The 21,596-nt window shown below is 38.1% G+C and overlaps 1 protein-coding gene across 1 annotated transcript in view; it reads right to left on the bottom strand.

Annotated features, from left to right (window-relative positions):
* Positions 1–21,596, bottom strand: part of LOC306845763 (pleckstrin homology domain-containing family H member 3-like) — a 51,664-nt gene that overhangs the window by 19,733 nt on the left and 10,335 nt on the right. Inside the window, exon 2 of the mRNA XM_079378742.1 lies at positions 19,643–19,698. Within this exon, the coding sequence (XP_079234868.1) occupies positions 19,643–19,698 (56 nt within the window). The remainder of the gene's footprint in view (positions 1–19,642; positions 19,699–21,596) is intronic.

Genomic DNA, 21,596 nt, shown 5'->3' with positions numbered 1-21,596 from the left:
CAGAACAGGTTTCCACTGCTCCAGAGTCCAGTGGTAGCGCGCTTTACACCACTCCATTCAATGATTGGCATTATACTCATTGACTTGAGGCTTGCGTGCAGCTGCTCGGCCATTGAAGCGTATTCCATGAGGCTCCCGCCCCACAGTTTTTTGCACAAGTATTATTGCCAGAAGAAGTTTAGTACTCTTCAACTATTGAATCAGCAGAGCTGTGACTTTACATGGTCTTCTACTTCACGGCTGAATTGCTGCTGTTCCTAAACACTTTCACTTTCCAATAATACCATTTACATTTGACCATGGAATACTCAGCAGGGATGAAATTTCACAAATTGCTGAGGTTGTTTCTAGCAAGAAACAACTCATATCATCATCAACATGGATAAAAATCAAGGTGTCAGTGAATGGCTCATTGTACACCTGGACTAAAAGACTCTTGTTAAGAACAGAATACCAGCTTGTAATGAGCAGGTAAAAGATTAGTCAGAGGACGTCATTAGCTAATAAACGATAGATGTTTTGGGGAATGCTGGGAGCACAAGTACCTTGAAGTAGACAGTGATGGATGGATAATCACTCTGATAACACGCACACACTTTGGGCCGCAAAGGAGGAACTGAATGTGACAGTGTCGGTTAATCAAACGAGACATTCCTGAATCTCCTGTTATCTGAAGTCAGAACTTCATTTGCCACTAATTATCTGGACTTGCTTGTTTCTCACCCAAATTAGCCATTTGTTAAGTCAATCAAATGGAGAGTCCTGAAAGCTCATTTCCTCATGCTGATGCTCTGGAAAAACATCACGGTTTGTAACCAGAGATCATATGATCATTTACTGGCCCAGTGTCTCTAATGGAAGAGCCCGATCACACACACACACAGTATGTGTACTTATATTAATATTTTGGACAATATCAGTATGCTTATTTTCATGGTAACAAAATGCTGAACAAGCTAAATCAAGCAAACTGAAATTTATGCATCACAACATTTTAATGTACAATAGGAAAAATTGCTATTCATTTTGAGATTTGCTGTTAACTGTGTTATTAACTGTTATTGTTAAATATGAATATGTAAAATTAAATATCTGCTCTACATTCTGGCTCCAGTCTTTCTGATGCTGTACTTTGAAGCCTGCCATTCTGGTCTAAGAGAATGTTGCTAATTTAAGTTGAAGCTCAGACAGAGTAAAGAGTTTACAGACATCCATCAGAGATCTCTCTCTCTCTCTCTCAAATCCATCTCATTAAATTTCGAGACTAAACTATTTGAAGCTATAGCACAATGGAGTACTCTCCACATCGCTTAGAGACAGGAGGTTTATATAATACTCTCCATGATGGATGTACTCCCTCACAAACAGAAATCTTATCTCTCCATTTAGTATCTGGTCTTCCTTGCAACTGTCTAATATGTACAGATTTGACAAATATAATAAAGAGTTTTCTTTGCCACATTTTGAAAAACCAAATCACCATATCCCTTCAACAATGTACTCGGATTCATTCTACTCCCAAATCCCATATCTTTAGGGGTCACCTTCAGCTCAGGGAAGTTCTGAGGTAAAAAAAAACATTTACCAGGGCAAACTTTATAAAGGAAATTAATGCAGGGGGGAAAGCATCTTTAATACACTTAATAATCCTATCCACAGTTCTCAAAGATTTTAATTTAACCTGTGCCGCAAGTGACAGCACAGTTCGCCACTCACATTGTGTCAAATCAATCAAATCCATTACTTTACTAACCCCAGCATTTAATATCCGTGGAATAAAACAAGGCATATTAGATGGTAATTTCATAAGGGGACTAAAAAACAAGGTTTCTGAAATCCCATAATGTACCTCTTCTGTTCTTGAGAAATAAAAATATTTCCATGATCTAATAACTGACATATAAAAATTAGGAAAAAACATTGTGCCCTTTCCTCAAATTGTTTTTCCATTAAAAACAACTGTTTATCAAGGCCTATTCCATCTAGATCTGTTAATACAGACAACCCAAATGCAGCCCATTGTAAAGGAGCAGAACAATACAAAAGTCTCTGCAATGTTTGTAATCTCATTGCTAATATTTTTGACTCTATATGTATTAATCATTGACCTCCCTCTGCCACAGGAAGGTAAAGTATCCCAAGAATAAGCCAATGATGACCATTCAAAAAAAAAAAATCCACAAAAGCTTTTTGAATGGTAATGAGCAATTCTTTAGGAGGATTTAAAACAGTGACCCTGTGCCACAACATAGAGGCTGCCAAATTATTAACAATCAAGCACCTCCCTCTAAAAGAAAGCTGCGGGAGAAGCCATCTCCATTTCTGTAATCTACCAATCACCTGATTTGCTAATCCCACCCAATTATTTTCGGTGTATTGGGCTGTCCCAAAAAAAACACCAAGTACTTTAAATCCATCCTGAGCCCATTTACACTGTTGTGGCAAATGAGGTGGTCCTATATCCTCCCAACAACAAGGATGCACATTTATCCCAATTAATATGAGAAGATGTAGCTCTCTGAAACTTATTCAAACAAGAAATAAGTTTAGTAACATCATCAGTGCTCCTAATTATCACAGTTACATCATCTGCGTATGCTGTAAGCTTCACCGGGGCTACTTCTGGAAAACCTGGGACACCAAAACCACACAGCTGTTTCCTCAGCATAGAAAACAGAGGTTCAATAGAAATAGAATACAAAAGACCAGATAGAGGACATCCTTGTCTTATTCCTCTGGTCACAGGGAAAGGTCTAGTTAAAGACCCATTAATCCGTAACATACTGTAAATATCACTGTACAGAAGCTTGACAAGAGAAATAAAATAAGTACCAAAACCAAAAGCTTCCAGGGTCTTAAACAAATAATGATGGTCCACCCTATCGAAAGCTTTTTCCTGATCCAAAGATAGGAATCCAATGTCCAGTTTGTATCTTTGTGCAACTGTAATCATGTCTCTGACGAGAAAAAGATTATCAAAAATTGAACGTTTAGGGACACAAAATGACTGATCTTCATGGATAACGTTTGTCATATATTTTTTAAGTCTATTAATTATTGTTTTAGACAATTTTAAAATCAACACAGATCAGTGACACGGGTCGCCAATTTTTAAGGAACCCAAGATCTCCTTTTTTTGGAATCAATGTTACAACTGCCCTCCGACAGCTCAGTGGAAGTTTCCCTTGATTAAAACTTTCCAGAATGACCGCATACAAGTCCTCCCCAATCAAATTCCAGAAAACACGATAAAATTCCGCTGAGAGACCGTCTAATCCAGGCGATTTCCCAGTGCTCAACTCCTGGACAGCCAGAGAAAGTTCAGCAAAGGATATAGGATTCTCAAGGGTTTGTTGATCTTCCTCTGATAAATGTGGTAAATCAAGATTCAAGATTTTTATTTGTCACATACACAATTATACAGAGTATAACCAGCAGTGAAATGTAGGTCAGGTCCGCTCCAAGGACAGTGCAATTATAAAGTATACAAATATTAAGAAAAAGAAAAGTAGAAAAAAATAAAATAAAATAAAGATAAAAAATATAAATATAAATATAAATGTGCAGGTCAGTATGTTGTTGTTGACTTAGATAATAATAAGAGTAATGTGCAAAAAGTTGTACAGGGTATGTAAACAGCAGCAGTATGAGGTAGAAAAAATTCTGAAGCTTATTGATATTTACATGGAGTCATGTGATGTTATGACGCGGAGTTAGAGTTTAGGCTGATGGCCTGGGGGAAGAAGCTCCTCCTAACTCTCTCAGTTTTTGCCATCAGGCTACGGAAGCGCTTACCAGATGGAAGCAAAGTGAATAGACGGTTACCAGGCTGATTAGAGTCCTTGATGATTTTAACAGCTCTATTTTTGCAGCGTTTGAGGTAGATGTCCTGCAGAGAGGGGAGAGCAGACCTTGAGATGCGCTCAGCTAAGCGCACAACTCTCTGTAGTGCTTTGGAGTCCTGATTGGAGCTGTTTCCATACCACACTGAGATGCACTGAGTCAATACACTTTCTATGGTCCCTGAATAGAAAGTTTTCAGGATTGCTGGTGAGACCCTGGATTTCCTCAGCTGTCGCAGATGGTACAGTCTTTGCCTGGCTTTCTTAACCTGTGTTTGGATGCGTGTAGTCCAAGTCAGGTTCTCGGAGATGTTTACACCGAGGTACTTGAAGTTGCTCACCCTCTCCACAGGGGTCCCACTGATCATAAGAGGAGTGTAGGGCTGCTACTGTCTCTTCCTAAAGTCCATGATCAGCTCTTTAGTTTTGCTCACATTCAGAGAGAGGCAGTTGTCCTGGCACCATGATGTGAGTCTTTCTACCTCGTCCAAGTATGCGGTCTCATCGTTGTTGGAGATGAGGCCCAGAACCACAGTATCATCAGCGAATTTGATAATAGATGTGGAGCTGTGAGAGGATACGCAGTCATGCGTGTAGAGAGAGTAGAGCAGGGGACTCAGGACACAGCCCTGTGGGGCTCCTACGTTGAGGGTGATGGAGTTTGAGATGAACTGGCCAACTTTCACCACTTGAGGTCTGCTGGTGAGGAAGTCTTGAATCCAGTCACAGAGTGAGGAGTTTAGGTCGAGGTCTGTGAGTTTAGAAGCCAGCTTGATGGGGACTATAGTGTTGAAAGCTGAGCTATAGTCAATGAATAGCAGCCTTACATAATTCCCATTGTTGCTGTCCAAGTGTGTGAGGGAAGAGTGGAGGACGTGAGAGATGGCATCGTCCGTAGACCTGTTTGTGCGATAGGCAAACTGAAGAGGGTCCAAAGTATCAGGGATGGAGGAGCAGATGTGGCTCTTTACAAGTCTCTCAAAAACCTTCATGACTATTGATGTGAGGGCAACTGGGCGATAGTCATTCAGGCAAGAGGGTTTATTGATCTTAGGCACAGGGATAATGACAGATTTTTTGAATGAGGTGGGAACCATGGAGGTAGCAAGGGACTCATTAAAGATAGAAGTGAACAAACCAGCAAGCTGATCGGCGCAGGACCTCAGAAAAAGGACGGTTATCCCATCAGGTCCGGCTGCTTTCCTGACGTTCACCTTCTTTAGCGCCCTCCGAACCTCATCCTCCGACACGGTGATTACAGGATCGTCGCTGCTCTGCCTGCTGCTTCCTGACGCGCTGGTCGGCAGAGACGCGCCGCTGCCATTGCAATCGAAGCGGCCGTAGATGATGTTTAACTCGTCGGCCAGCAACGGATCTGCTCTCACCTCCGCGGAGGGTTTGTTTCCAAAGGCACAGATGGTCCTCAGTCCCTGCCACATCCGTCGAGAGTCATTGAGCTGGAAATGAGACTCAATTTTCTCTCTGTATCTGTGATCACACAAAAGTTATTCTGTTACTGCTTCATCGCATATTTCAGCACAGTAGAGGTCCTCATAAAAGGAAAGAGCATGAGTACGGATTTCCTGCTGATCAGTTGTCACACCACCCTGGGGTAAATTCAGCTTGTGAAAGTATTTCTGTTCTCTTGTTTTTTTTTCTAGACCAAAGAAAAATGCAGAGGGAGCATCCATTTCATTTAGCTGAGAATATCTGGTCCTTAAGAGGGCTGTTTTTCCTTGCTCCTCCAACAATGTCTTTAAAAGGAATATATTCCTCTCAATAGAATCAGCAGAGTCACCATGACTGCTTTGTCTCAGAATGTCCTCTTCTAGTGATTTCATTTTGTCTTTAAGAGTTCTGGTATTATGGGCAGTACATTGTTGGCAAAACAACTTAATATGCACTTTGCCCATATCCCACCACTGACGTAATAAAGAAAAACTGCATCTATCCCAGTGTTAATTTTGACAGCAAATTCTGATTTAGTCTTCGTCTTTTGAATAACACACCATTTAGTTTTAGTCATATTTTAGTCATCTGAAATCTTTTAGTCTTAGTCTAGTTTTAGTAGACCAAATATTAGCAGATTTTAGTCGACTAAATCTACAGTGGACTTAGTTGACTTGACTAAATGTTTCTCCAGAATTTCCGGTCATTGGAAGTATCCATCAGTCTGTTTTGGAATGGTATTAAGGTTTGAATATGCAATACAGACACAGATTTAACGGTTGTAATACAAAACATTTATTTTATTCTTAATGTCAAAACACTGACTTTGGCTTTTTCACAAAGATAATCTCACATAAAATAAGCATAAGGCCTGCTCTACCTGAAAAATATACATGCTCCCTGAAAAATATATGCATTGTCCCTGAATGATATGCAATGCATATGACATTCTTTCAAGATTAAGTACAATACAAATTGAAATAGATAACCACCTAACTCTGAACTTACTGTCTTCTACTGTCTGTGCAAAATCAAAAACATTAAGAAAAATAAAGTGCAATTCTCAAAAATAATGATAAAACTATTGGTTGTAATGCCATTGCACAAGGTACTAAATACAGAAAATTCACTACTGTTAATGTTCACGTACCTCAAGAGAAGTTAAATAACTGCTAGGCTACAATGTCTTAGAATGTCCTATCTACTATCTCCATCATTAGCACAAAGTCCTCATCTTCAATTGTTGTGAGTGGTAAACCTGTGCGTCCAATCCATCTAGCTATGGCCTGCTCCTTGGTCTGTTGTTCCTTCGATACAGTTTTGTACTTTGAAGAACTTAGGAAAGCTGTAGAGATGGCCTGCTGCTGGGTTGCACTAGCTTTATTTTCACTTGGCCCATGGTCATCTTTGTCATCAGACGTCTTCTGTATCTGTGAGGGTGAATAAAGGGGGAATCAAGTTGTGATTTTTTTCTTTCTTGCCCAATTTCCTCAGATCTCTCCCTCTCTCTCTCTGACTCACACACACACACACACACACACACACACCCTTTGTCCAGTCATATACAACACCACAACATCTATATAATAGTACACATTTGATTCAATTTGAGGACATTGAATATTTATACTCATATTAATTCAGCGAGACAATCATCTAATCAATACAGTTCAGAGATGGTTTTCTATAGCTTCTATTGTATTCCAAGTTTCGTGGAAACACGGTGGTTTATCTGATAAAATAACCTTAGCGTGTATGCTTACCTTTGCATGTATTTCTGAATGAGTCGTCTGTAAATGTCGCTTCAAGTTGGTGGTGTTTTTCCCAGCGATTTTTGCTCCACACGGTTTACAGGCAGTCTTGTTTTCCTTGTTGTCATATGTGAAGTGTGACCAGACGTCACTTCTTCGTTTTCGTCCTAGATCTAGCTCTGACATTTCTGTTGTTCATGAGACATGTCATTGCCCTCGGACCTGGTGCACTGCAAAACGTTAGCGTGTTGCTAACGAGCAAAGTCAACTGAAATCAGCCAAAGCTGTGTAACTAAGACTGTGCAACTAAACACAACTAAATATAATGTAAATAACCTAACTGTTGTGAAAACGTCCTCGAAACTGTGCGAAGTTCTGCAAACTCATCTTTGTTCTCCTCCTGTGTGTAACTGCTGCTGCGTTTGTTTAGCTGTTGCGCTGCATTTGCCGCGGCTTTTTAAAATGTCTCTGCTGCTTCTGCATAGATCAGCCTACCCTCAAAGATTCGCTCTGATTGGATTTCTTCCCAACTTGTCCCACAAAAAGAGTAGTTATGATTGGATCACTTCTCCATTCGTCCCGCCCGTCTCATTTTTATTCGTTGACTAAAAAGTGTCAGTTATATTTCGTCACATTCTTCGTCATCATATCTGACTTTTTATTTAGTTTTAGTCCATGAAAAAGGTTTGTTGACGAATATTTTTCGTCATAGTCTTCGTCAACGAAATTAACACTGATCTATCCTCTCTCCAAGATTGCCAGAAAAGGTTAAAAGAGTGAATAAAAGAGTGATCCTGTAATAATCTATTGTTAAAATGCCAATGTGATTTGTGAATTTTAGAAGACAGGACAGAAACAGCTACAGAGATATAGTGGTAGTCAGATAAAAAAAGATGGTACTATTAAACTATTATAAAACCTATTATACTATTACTCTTAGTAACATAAAATCGATAAAGTCTCGCTCCAGACAAAGCATTGGAGTTAGTTTTTAACCAGGTATGTTTAACTCCAGGGAAACTATCTCTCCATAAATCAACTAAATCATGATAATCAATAACATTTTTTAAGATTTCTGCAGAACTTGGGTGAGGTTCATCATGATTCCTATCTAAATCAGGGTTTATAGTGCAGTTAAAATCACCTCCTACTACCACAATATTATCCTGTGGGCACTGTGACAAAGCATCAGACAACTTTTGAAAAAATATCTTACGCTCTTGTCCAACATTTGGAGCATATACATTAAAAAAAGAAAACTCCATTTGTCCAACCATAACATCTGCTCTTAAAAGTCGACCAGGTATTACCTCAAACATAACCGGTCGATTACAGACACATGGAGAAAAAAGTATAGCAACACCAGCACTAAGATTAGTCCCGTGGCTCATTAAAATATTTCCTTTCCATTCACAATTCCACTGTATCTGATTCTGTAAGTCAGAATGAGTCTTTTGAAGCAAAATAATGTCTGCCTTTTTTAATTTTAAATAATTAAACATAGCAAGTCTCTTTGTTGTGTCCCTACATCCATTGATGTTAAAAGATCCAATATTTATGAATGCCATAAACAAAATAATACTAGGGTATCCAAAAACCCATAAAAATGGACTAACAATCATGACCCCATAGATATTTCATTAAGACGAGATCTTCTTTTTAACAGTGCTCATGTGTTTCTTGAGCCTGTAACGTTTAGGTTGATCAAGTTCCTCCAGTGTTGCTTTTTTCATAGCCAGTGTACATGAATCAATAAAAAGCTGTAAATCTGGGAAGTATTTTTCAAGTTTTGGTCTTCTCTGATTGAAGGTATCATCAAGAAATTCATTTATTTGGCGAACTGTGTAATAAGAATGCTTTAATTTAATATTGTGACAATTCTCTGCAGGGCCTCCCTGAGATTCAGCTATATCAGAAGTGTCACTGTCAGAATCCATGGACTGAACTTCACTTCCTTCTATCAGCATACCAGTATCCCCCTGTGCCTGGCTGAGTTCAGATCCCTGAGACTCTATCGGCTCCCCACCAGCCTTCACGATCTCAGCACTCTCTACAGATCTGTCCAAATCACTGATCTCACCAGGATCTACATCAGCGCTCTCTACTTCATTATCATTTACACTTTCGACAGTAATCACGGGAGTATCTACCACATCGTCAGAGTGTTTGTTCGTTACAAGCTCATTTATACTCCCACCATCTTTAGACAGAGAAAGCGCTTCAATTTTCTGATCAGTCCCGTCACTATGATTTTTTCTGCCTTCATTGTTTAAAGAAACAGATGGCAATTGTTCCGTAGGAGGATTAAGTTCAGTGATATTAGTACTAGGGCTGCAACGATTCCTCGAGTAACTCGAGTAACTCGATTACAAAAAATTATCGAGGCAAATTCATCTGCCTCGAAGCCTCTTTTAAATAATTTTAAAGCTCACATCACGTTCTTTCGCAATTATTATTTTTTGTATGACACAACGCGCTTACGTCACCCAAAAAGCGGAAGGAGACGCAAGTCGTTAGCGGTGTTTTGATTTGAGAGCGCGGGCAGCAAAATGGAAGATGCGAGCGGTAACAATGAGCAAAGAGAAGACTCAAACAAGAGAAAACGACAGAAAATGTCCAAGGTTTGGGATCATTTCAAATTGAAAAGTAAAGAGAACGCCGTGGTGTGTGTATATGGCAAGATCGAGCTAGCATACCACAACAGCACGTCGTCCATGCTACAGCATCTAACGTAAACAGAAAGCATCCACTCTACTCAAAGACCGGAGGACCGTCACCCGAGACAAGGTAATAAATTCAATGTAGCGTTAAATCAATGTGATTGCTAGTCGAGAGGAAGGCTGTTAAATAATGTACGTTAATTATGTAAGGGATAAACCACAATGCAATCCACAGTGCAATTTAATGAAAATATACCGCACGACGTTGTGATGTGTGATGCGGTCACGACATGCTGTGGAGGTGTGGTATATTTTCATAGAATTGCACTGGCCGTCATGGTTTATCCCTTACATAATAAACGTACATTATTTAACAGCTGTGGGGTAACTAACCAATGGAAATAATTTACTGTCAAAAAAGTTGTGAATGGCTTTTACGATGAAACATACTATATACTTTCAGGGCTAGATTACAGCATGACCCATACACAAAATAAATATATTTGAAATATGTTTTCACAATATATCTGAAATATATTTTTTGGAATATATGCAAATATTCGAAATTGGCCCAATAAATATATTTTAGTTATATTTCAGAATATATTTCAAAATGATAAATATAAGTGAACAACAATGCAAATATATTTCAGATATATTGTGAAAACATATTTCTTTTGTGTATGGGGAAACCTGTTGTGCATTTTAATAAGCTAAATTGCTTTTCCTCTTTTTCTCCCTCTCAGCACTTCACAACGGAGTATGGACAGCTTTGTTCGCCCAGCTCAGTCATGCACTGTTCAAATGTTGAAGTTTGAATAAATATTTTTTTTTTTGAGAAATAAAAGCCAAATGCTTGATCATTTTACAGCCACATCATTTTCGTTATGCATTATTTGTTTTGGTTGTTTAAAAACACAAAAAACGTTTTTATCCGATTACTCGATTAATCGATCGATTAAGTGCTGGATTAATCGATTACAAAAAGAATCGATAGCTGCAGCCCTAATTAGTACTAATGTTAACCTCATCATTCATTGAACACACCAATTTTGTATGACCGTACTTCCCACAAGTAAAGCACCTCAGTGACTCAGTACTGATATAGATGGTATATTCTTTACCCAGCAAAGTGGTTTTCGCTGAAGTATTCAGAGATTGAAATTCAGCGTTCAGAATCATTAAAGTCTGACGTCTAAAAGACATCACGTTTAAATTCCGGATTTTTTAATCCTAAAGGGATCATTTTAATTGGCGCTACTAGTTTACCATAGTGTCCTAACAGCCGCTCGAGTGAATCATTGGTAATAAATGGAGGTACATTCGAAAGGATAACCTTTTTAGAAGGACTCGACAACGGTAAAACTGGAAGAAAAGTATCTCTAATAGATAAACCAAATTCAACCAAATGCTGAACCAATGAAACTTCTCAAAAAGATAACAACCGCTTTATTCATCCTTGATGTGGACACAATATTACGAGCACCAACCTCACTACCAATTGCAATTAGATAGTCCTCAACTGTGATGGATTCATCAGGTAAGCATTTGCACCCATGTTTATCGGTTAAAGGAGCACATCCGTCCGAGCCTGTGCCCATTTTTCACCACCCTTAGGTGATACAATCAGCGACAATTAAATCTACACTAAACTAAAAAAAAGAAAAAAAACAGAAGGAAAAAGATAACTCACTCACACACCACAACTTGCTCAGACGCTCGCACATGCGCAGAGAGAGAGAGAGAGAGAGAGAGAGAGAGAGAGAGAGAGAGAGAGAGAGAGGGGCAGGCAGCACAAAAAGAGGAAGCCTCTGATCGCAGAAGTTGTGAGGGCTGGAATCAGTCAGTCAGAACCTGCCAGAACCGGTTCATGGATCAGAGCAGAATCAAGATCAACAATCCGGTTTTAACAAAAAACCTTCTCTGTCCCGCAGGCATGAGAATAACCCTCATCCTAATCTAGACAGCGTTAACACACACATACACACAGATGAGCTGAGGTCTATCTCTGCTAGAGGCCACTGGAATGAGACCAGCGTGCAGATACGGACAAACATGCTCTGCTATATAGAGACTTTAGAGGGCAGTAAGATATCTTATGGATGGATATGGGGTATAAAAGTGGAGATGAGCTTTATGACTCATGTCTCGGGGTCTAGAACGGTTTTACTATCTGTCTAAACAGTACTATCAGTAAAACTAAACATGTTTTTTATGAATATGGAGTTGAGAGAGGTCTGTGATGGTGACCAGGACAGATATTTTGGTGCTAAACAGAAAAACTGGAGCAACAGGCAATGAATGATCCAGGTCGGCGCACGCCTCATTTCACTTAAAGGCTATAGAGAGATATGAAACACTGACTCATCGGATTATCTCTTACCTCTGTACAGGACATGACAGTACAGGAGCCTGTAATACTCAACACAGAGTGTGCACTACAAAATAGGAACTCGCAATCCAAGGACTGTTTCCAACAGCAAGCACATGCATTGGCACTGTGGCATAACTGCAAAAGTAGACTCACAATATGCACTGACAATTTTTTTGCTACATAAGAGCTGTGGCTTCATGTAGAAAATAAAGTGATTTCTGGGTGGTAGCGGAGAATTTAGTTATAGTGAAGAAAATAGGTAGATAGATAGATAGAAAAGTAGATAGAACGATAGAAAGACAGACAGACAGACCTTGTACTTTTAGTATACTAAACTGTTATACTTAAAGTCTGTTAAATTGGAACAAATAATTTTGTGCTTAATGAACGTTGTGCGGAATTAGTGCTTTAGTCCAACTGAAGGTATACTTAAGTATATATTGTGCTAAAGTGGAACTATTGCAAGTATAGTTACTGCTTAAGTTCAGGTGCATTTTAAATATCTTAAATATCTTGCATTTAAAGACTGATATTATACAGAGATACACTCACCCCCATGTCATCCAAGATGTTCATGTCTTTTTTCTTCAGTAACAAAGAAAGTTTTTTGAGAAAAACATTTCAGGAATTTTTTCCATATAGAGGACTCCAATGGCAGCCAATGGGTTGAACGTCCGAATTGCAGTTTTAATGTAAGTGAACTAATCATTTAATATTAAGAAATGTGCATTGTGGACAAGTTATACTCCAAATAAAGTTTAATTATAATTTTATACCAGTAAGTCTCGAGTGATACGTCAGTAAATATGTTAATAGAATAGAACTATACTTGATAAAAAATGTATTTTAAATATATTACTTTTAAGAACCATAGATAAAGCAATGGATAGATTAATAGATAGAATGATAGATGGGGAAAAAAATGATAGGCAGATAACTTAAGATAAGAAACATACCATATCCGACTTAAGACGCCTACAAAGAATGGCTCTTGATAACAGAATGGTTTCCAATGGAGCTAAAGAACTTTTGTTAAAAGTGCAGGCATGAAAGCAAAACCTTGTTATTTACCCTTTTCTCTGGGAAAATATAGTTAGTGGCTAAAGAAAGCATTAAGAAAGGCAGGAAGTGAGGGTTATAGTAGCTGGCCTTTGGCTGTCTAAACAGTGGTGCCCTTCTGAGTGAATGAGCCACTCTAGATCAATATAAGCACCTTGGACCACAGAAGCCAGATAACATGTAACACAATTATGTAGTCGATTACCTAACAATACAAGCTCCCGATCAACACGAAGCAGGTCACGTCTCATTCAAAAGAATACGTTTACACATGCACAAGTGAACACACACACACACACACACACACACACACACACACACACACACGTGTCAGTGCAGTTATTGTGTCTGAACTTGAAATGCCACACCTACACGTGAAGGCACTGATAAAGCACAGGGTTTGGCGTGGTGTGAGTGTTTGACCCATTATATAGGATAAGAGTGACGCAGTGACATCAGCATGGCAGTACGCCAAACCTTTGTGCCCTGACTCGGCCATTCCTGTCAGCTGTATGAGGGTGAAGAAACTAATACTTGCTCAATAAAAAAAGGCATGCAATGAATGAGCCGCTGCCATTCTGACTGAAAAGTCAGTGGTTTTAAATGATGATGCCATCGTTTTTAAACTATTAATGTGTATCACGATGAAGTTATCATCATGAATGTTTACAGAGTGTGTGGATATGTTTGCCCAAATTAATATTTTATTGCTCAGACACTGATCTGTGATTGCTTAAGAGACTTTATGGAATTTTAAATTGCGTTTCATAATATAAGTATCAACTTTGTCCCAGATGTTACTCCTACAATTCATTTGGAGACATAATAATGTAATTGTAGAACTACAAAATTTGTGTGAACAGCACAGCTCAAATACTGTAATTCAGTATGGGATGAATTAAAATCCAAAGTGATATTCATATTAAAATTTTCCATGATGTGAATAAAATTTGCAAAATGCTAGAAAAAAAGGATATGCTCACTTGAGGTGGATGCATTTTTTATTTAGTAAGAAGATATGCGGAAACTACAATAGAAACACACCAAATAAATTCCAAGGTAAAGGTGTCTCAACAAGCCAAGTAGCTAAACAATTCTCATCTTAATTTTTCCTATCAAAATGATTGGCTCATTCACTGTCGCTCTCTAAAGTATTCACTGTCAGTCGCTTATTGTGCTCTAAAACATAATTAATTCATCACATTTAATAAAAGAGCCACAGTGGCTTCCCCAGTGTATGCCACTTCTGTACCAATTTCCCTCCATTTCTATAATATTCAAACTTCCTAAGAAATGTTTAACACAGTTTTCGCAGAACATAACTTGGATGAAAAAATATCTATTGCTAAGATCTGTTATTTAAAAAAAATGTCCATTTGCTTTCATTTTAAACTTCTCATGTAAGAGAAACAACTGGGACATTTAGAGATCTCATTTGTCATTTTCTTTCCGATGTGAGACTGAAGATTGAAATTTAGACAGATTTGTGTTGTGTGATCGTGTGAGTGAGTAGGTGTTAGATGTGGAGGCGTGTTTGAAGTTTATGTCTGGAAACTGTAAAGTAGAGGTTTATTCAATAGTCACAGCTGGAACGCAGGTTTGGACTGGTGTAGTGGATCTGTAAAGAGGTGAGGGTTGTGAGATAAGTGTGTGTGTGTGTGTGTGTGTGTGTCTACAAGGTTTCCACAGCTGTCCAATCAAACCCATCCCAATGCTACCCACTGCTGCCCACTCTTTTCCCAGAGTCCACAGCAGTGGCCCCCAAGAGGGGCCTGCAAGTCGACTTCCTGTAAGAGGGAGAGCAGAGCAGGAAGCAATTTGTCACACAGGATTAAACGACAGGAATAATAAAAGGAGGAGAGGAAAATGAGAGCGCCTTTCTCCAAATCTAGACATGGAAGCCTTGAGGGAGAAACAACAAGAGAGAAATACAAATAAATGGAAATATAAGATAAAGCAGCCTAAACAAAATATTAAACCAAACTGTCAGTCAAGTGGGATGTCGACTTATATTAAGATGGTTAAAGAAATTGAGAGAGAGGAAGAAAGAACAGGAAGGACGATTTGGAAGGGAAAGTGGAAAGCGCTGCAGAGAATGTAGCTGTTTGTTTGGTGAGAGATGTAAAATGAAACACCCTGAGCACTGATTTGATGAGGGGAAGAAAGGAAACTAAGCAATTCGTGCTTGTTTACGGAAGTGAAAGCAAATTCACCCTGAGAAACCAAAACCTTCTCTCTCCTTACATTACAAGTACAAAACTGTGCCTGGACATTGAGAGTCTCAAGCTAAATTTACCTAGAAACCAGTCGAGTAAATGAAGTCCTTTTAGAAGCAAAATTAAAATCTACAAATTTATTTTAATATTTTGGGGTCAGTAAGATACATTTAAAATAATAATTAATGATTGTATTCAAGGATGCATTAAATTGATCAAAAGTGAGAGTAAAGAAATTTATGTTAGAAAAGATTTCTGTTTCTAATTAATGCTGTTTTTTAAACTTTCTATTAATCAAAAAATCCTGAAAAAATGTCACAGTTTCAGCAAAAGTATTAAGCAACACAACCCATTTCAACCCGGATAATATTAAGAAATGTTTCTTGAGCAGCAAATCAGCATACATTTGCCATGACAGGAATAAAATGCATTTTAAAATATACTGAAATAGAAAATAATTTTAAATTGTAATATTATTTCACAATATTACCCATTTCAAAGCATGAGGTTTCTTTCAAAAAGTTCAACAAAATCTTACTACAATCGTCTAAACGATACTGTATAAAGACTAAAAATACACAGAAATCAATTCACATAATTTTATGTCAGAAACATAGCTTTTTGGCCAGCACAACATGCTTTGAGGTTTTGTTGTTTTTTTCCGAACCTGTTTCCCTCTCCTCTAACTCCATCTCTTCATAAAAAAGGCAAAAAAATATAACCTAAAATTGGTAAATAATTTTATTTCAGTTAGATGTGATGTAGTTGTGCAGCATGTGAAAAAAGAAGACTAATTTGCAGATTTAAGGATAAAGGCGTGAGGTGGCCCTATGAACCCATTTTGTGGTTGGAGACGTGAATTCAAATGTTTTGTATGCTTTCAGTGGAATAGCGTCACGGAACTGGAATCTCTGGTTGGTAAAACTGCCAGGCAGAATGGTTAATATGAAGGCAAAGTAGCACTGTGTGTGCAACCCTCCCTTCTCTGACGCTCTCGGTGGCATAAGCTCACTAACCCAAACCAGCTGTGTGGCCCACACTGACAGGAAACTGATAAAAGAAATGGAGGGATGGAGGAAAGGTAAAAAGAAGGGAAACATGTTTTATGTGTTTCTCCATAAATGTCAGCTGAATCAAGGAGATTATTTTGTGTTTAACTTTTACTGCCAATTCCATGTGACTTACAGTAACAGACATCAATAGCCTGATTAATCAATGGTTAACACAATCATGATAAAAGCTAATATAACCCAGTTATCCATAATACACTCCCCACACACACTTTCTAGATTTAAATAAATCATTGGTTTGTTACAGGAACACAATATCAGTTTTTAGGCAGCTAGCCTGTGAGGAAAAAGCTAACTGTTAACTGTAGTACACTTAACCTCTATAACATTATTCTCTGTAGTACAGTTGTGATATGTTGAACTGTAGTCAATAGATGATTGATTTTAATCCAATTAAAATGCAGTACTGCTTATTTATTAACTAAATAAGCAATGTCCTTGCTGGAAGGTCTGTGCACACTTGACCACATGTATGCACACTTAGCCATGTTAGAAAGCAAAATTGTCCATAAAAGAAAGTAAATGTGGGGAAAAAAAGCCCACTGGGGACATTCTGGGATGCCCTCATTTGGATTTTATTCTAAAAAGTTTTCTTTCAAGGTTCCTAGTAATTATAATTATTAATGATAATAATTTAGTTAAAGTTATTATTTAGACAGCTAAGTAAGTGTGTGTGTGAACCCGAATACACACAGGCTCATGGGGACTCGTGCTATGGTGGGGACCTAAATTGAGGTCCCCACGGGTAAACAAGCTAATAAATCACACAGAATGAAGTTTTTTGAAAATCTAAAAATGCAGAAAGCTTCCTGTAAGGGGTAGCTTTAGGTGTAGGGTTGGTGTAGGGCAATAGAATATACGGTCTACTCTGCACAGTAGAAAAAGCATTACGCCAATGGAGAGTCCCCACAAGGATAGCAAACCAGACGTGTGTGTGTGTGTGTGTCTGCTGAACAAGCACAGTCACATTTCACCACACAAAGCATCCAAAAAAAGGTTAAACTTACTCGTTTGAAAATTAAAATGTAAAACTTACAAAATTATTTACAATCATTATTAAAGGTGTCATGAACTGCCTTTGTTTTTTATTTTGTACTGTTCTCTGAGGTCCACTTCAAAACATCAGAATTTAGAAGTAATTGGCAATTTTCTGTCCTGTTTTTAACTCCCCTCATCAGAGCGCTCTGTTTGAATAGACGTGGCAGATTGTAGACTCGGAAGTAAACGACCACTGCTATGATTGGCTAACAGTTGTGTATGGTTGACAGCCTACATCCTTTAAAGATGGACGCTGCAGTGATTTAAGTTTAAAACGCATCAGTACTCAGTACATATCAAACGATCTGTAATAACAGACAAAGCAATTGTGATCACATAAAACAGTTACTCACACTTATGTGGGTTGACATTACTGTCAGATCCAATACAGTCGGGACTGCATCGTCTTTCAGTTTCAATCTGAAAATCCCGCACTGAATTGTGCCTTGTTTGAGTTCTTACTGACGCGGTCTGGATCTTTATTAAAAATAAAGTTCATTCACTCTTTCCTAAAGTTTATCAGAAAAAAGGCAAAAAAGGCAATGTAAAGTTTTGTTTTTTAACAACTTGGCACTGCACAGAGTCTTGTTGTCTTTGGATCATCTTTATCATTTGGTTTCTGTGTAGACCTGCGCGTTCGCCTCTCTCGTAAACACAAGGCTACATGCACGAATCGGTGGGGAGGGTCAAACAGGCGGTGCTTAACCACACTATTACATCATAGAGTCGTACATTTAACAAACTGTTGTTTTGGCAGACAGCCTTCAATATAAGCTGTTTTTAGACTAACAAGAAAGATTTGAGTTCTGAAACTTACAAGATGTTTTATAGTACAATGACCTCATATGTCAAAAGTTCAAGGGAATTTTGGTTTTTCAGTTCATGACTTTTAAAAAAAATAGGTTGAAAAATATTTCAATCAAAAACAACAAAAAACAACAGATTTTAACCATGAAAGTCCAAGCACTCAGCTGTTAAAACGTGGGAAACACATTAGCACCAAGCTGTGACCTGTAAGGTTGTCCCATTAATGCACTGACAGTGCAGAACAGCTAGCAACAGGAGAAAGCCAAAAATGAGCAAAATTTTTTTTTTAAAGGGCAGGATTTAAAAAAAAGCACGAGGAAATAGACCAAGAGCGACAGATATTAAGACAATGCTTTCTTTCAGATATAGTGACTGAGGACAGTATGATGGAGTGAGTCGTTCTGACCTCTGCTAAAATAATACAGTTTACTCAAGAATACTGCCAAGACATTCCACATCCAGCCAGCCGAGCGAGACAGAAAGCACTCAGGATGACAGCACGTGTGTCTAATCTGTGATGAGACTGAGCGACCTCCACATGCGATAAAAAAGACTGAGTCACTGTCTGGCTGAAGGTTTCCTGCAAATCTCAACCTGCTATAACACACACACACACACACACACACTTCCTCTAGATTCAAAAATTCACAATCTCGATAATACAATAAAATTACAGCTCATTTGCACTGAACAGTTGATGATTAATGGTAAAACATTTTGTGTGTGTGCTTGATTCTTTGTGCTGTGACACACCCAAAGCTGACATACTAGCATGACAAAGCTGCCAGGCTAACTCACATAGCATTATCTTACAAGTGGCTGTATAACATGGTACGCTAAGTGTCTACATTTCAAACAATGCTGTTCTTTTAACCTCTCTATTCATCAAAGAATCCTGAAAAAGCATGTAACACTGTTTCCACAAGAATATTAAGCAGCACAACTGTTTTCAAAATTTACAATAACAAGAAATGTTTCTTGAGCAGTAATCAGCATATTAGAAAGATTTCTGAAGAATCATGTGACAATTAAGGCTGGAATAAAAGCATTTTTAAACTAACTAAAGTATATTATATTTTTAAATATGTTTAAACAGAAAACACTTATTTTAAAAATTAATACTTTAATATTTTATATTATATATGTAATAATATTTCACAACATTAATGATTTACTGCATTTTTGATCAAATATACTTCGAACTAATTCTGTATGTTGTTTATATCAAAATAATATATGATACAATCCACAGTACTTTTTTGTAAGGATATCTACTGTATGCACTGACAAATCTATCTGTCCAGGTTGTGAGGGAGGTGTAGGACAGACATACACACACACACATCCTATTAAACATCATTAATGGCTGAACTCACCAGGGTGTGCCGTTGGCTGTGCGAGTGGGCTGAGACAGAGTGACCTCTAGTTGCTCCTGTAAAAGAGAAACGACAGAACACATGGGCATCTGGCAGGTATTGATCTCTCACTTCCCTTCCAGTAAACTCTGCTAGATATTCTCAAAGGATGTGCAGTACATGAAGAACATTCAGTACATGAAGAACATTCAGTACATGAAGAACATTCAATTATTCTCTTTCACTTCCTTTGTTCCGATATGTTCAACACACATCATATGGTTCTATTTAGTAGTTTAGTTTCAGGTTGCCAAACTTGCCATGATACCAAAATTTCAGTGGTCGATACCAACTGTAAAAAATGTTTCTACAATAAACGCCTGTTAATTGGTTAACTGTAAGATACATTACCATATATGGTGAAAAACTGTAAATGTTTAACATCACACTGTATGTAAAATTCTGTCAAATGTATGGTTTTTGCAAGTAAAAACTATGAATTACTGTATAATTTAGTGTGAGAAAGTGTAAAAGGACAGCCCTTGAGTGACAAGTTAGTCTCTTCATTTGTGCCATCAGTAATGCACATCAGGGTGTTCTGTGACATTTTCTAAATACAGTACATTAGTTAATATGTTTGCATTATTTTAGTGTCATATGTGTTTCCCTTAAACATTAAATGAACAAAAAGCCACATTCTGTTAACATTCCAGGTGGAAAAAAAACAGTTTGTTCATGAAACAGCTGGTCTTTAATTATGAATCAATCAAATAATTATGGCTTGGCGTTATACCAAAAACCTAATGTCAGCATATGAGTGCAAACCTTCAAAGTAACTGTCCATTGAACTCATATAGCACAATGTGCTAGCAGTGGTCTCTCAACTAGCTGTCTGAGAAGTTTTGGCCGTTGACGCCTGCACAGATGATTGACAGCATGGTGGGCTACGGTTCGAGGGATGTCTGGATTCTTTAGTGCATTCCTCAGGTCTGGCTTCCCATTCCCCATCTCAGACCTCATATTAAAGAGGGGAAGACGGAAGGAGAAAAGAGCTCTGAACTGCAGCAGGGGTCTAGGAAAGGTCAACCGGAATGACATGGAAAGCCTCTGATGTGGCTCAACGTGGCTAACCAAAAGAAAATGTAGCAATTGGTCATAATGCCAGTCAGCCGACTGTATGGTGTTTCATCTTTCATAATTACCATACAAATTACATGATTTAACTCATCATTAGTTGACAATTGTCAAACAACTGTACAAATACCTAATCTATGCTGTGAGTCATAAGATAATTTACTGGATTCTAAAAGTCTCCTTTGGCTAAAGAAAACCCCATGGGTTCTGCAGATGTAAACCGGAACGGTACCAAACTGACCACACTTCCTATTTGCTACATGATACAGAGTCATGTTCTGAAACTACCACATGCACAAACACACAATCACCTAGCGGTCTAAATTTGGCCTCCACTATTTGATATCTTAAACCCCATAGCTTATCAGGAAGAAGGGTGCCATTTCATATAAGTGGACTTACAATTTCAGTAATTTTCACTTGGTTTCAAAAACACACTGCACAGTGCTAAAACACAGTCATAGCAAATCACACAGCAGAACAACCTAGAAAAATCCTAGCAACCATTTAGCAATGCACTAAAGACAACCCAATGACAATGTGCTAAACACAGCGAGAACACGCCAACACATACCATAATATTTAGTCGTTGTTTAATTTTTCTGTATCTTTCGGTGCAACAGCAGACTTATGTATGTCTCTGGTGAAGTACATTATGTGGTACTTCTACAATCATAATTGACCCTTGACAAAGAGCTCGATTGACAAGCGATCTGATCAATTATAACGCTGAATCCGCCATCTTGCCTGACAAACAAATCAGACAGGAGAGAATAGATTACCTTCGGTGAACTTAAACTTGAAAAACTGTGTGTATTGATGTCTTTCCACAGTTGAAGTA

Source organism: Barbus barbus, assembly GCF_936440315.1.
Source record: "Barbus barbus genome assembly, chromosome: 3".
NCBI classification, from domain to species: domain Eukaryota; kingdom Metazoa; phylum Chordata; class Actinopteri; order Cypriniformes; family Cyprinidae; genus Barbus; species Barbus barbus.
This window is presented reverse-complemented; position numbering and strand designations above follow the sequence as displayed.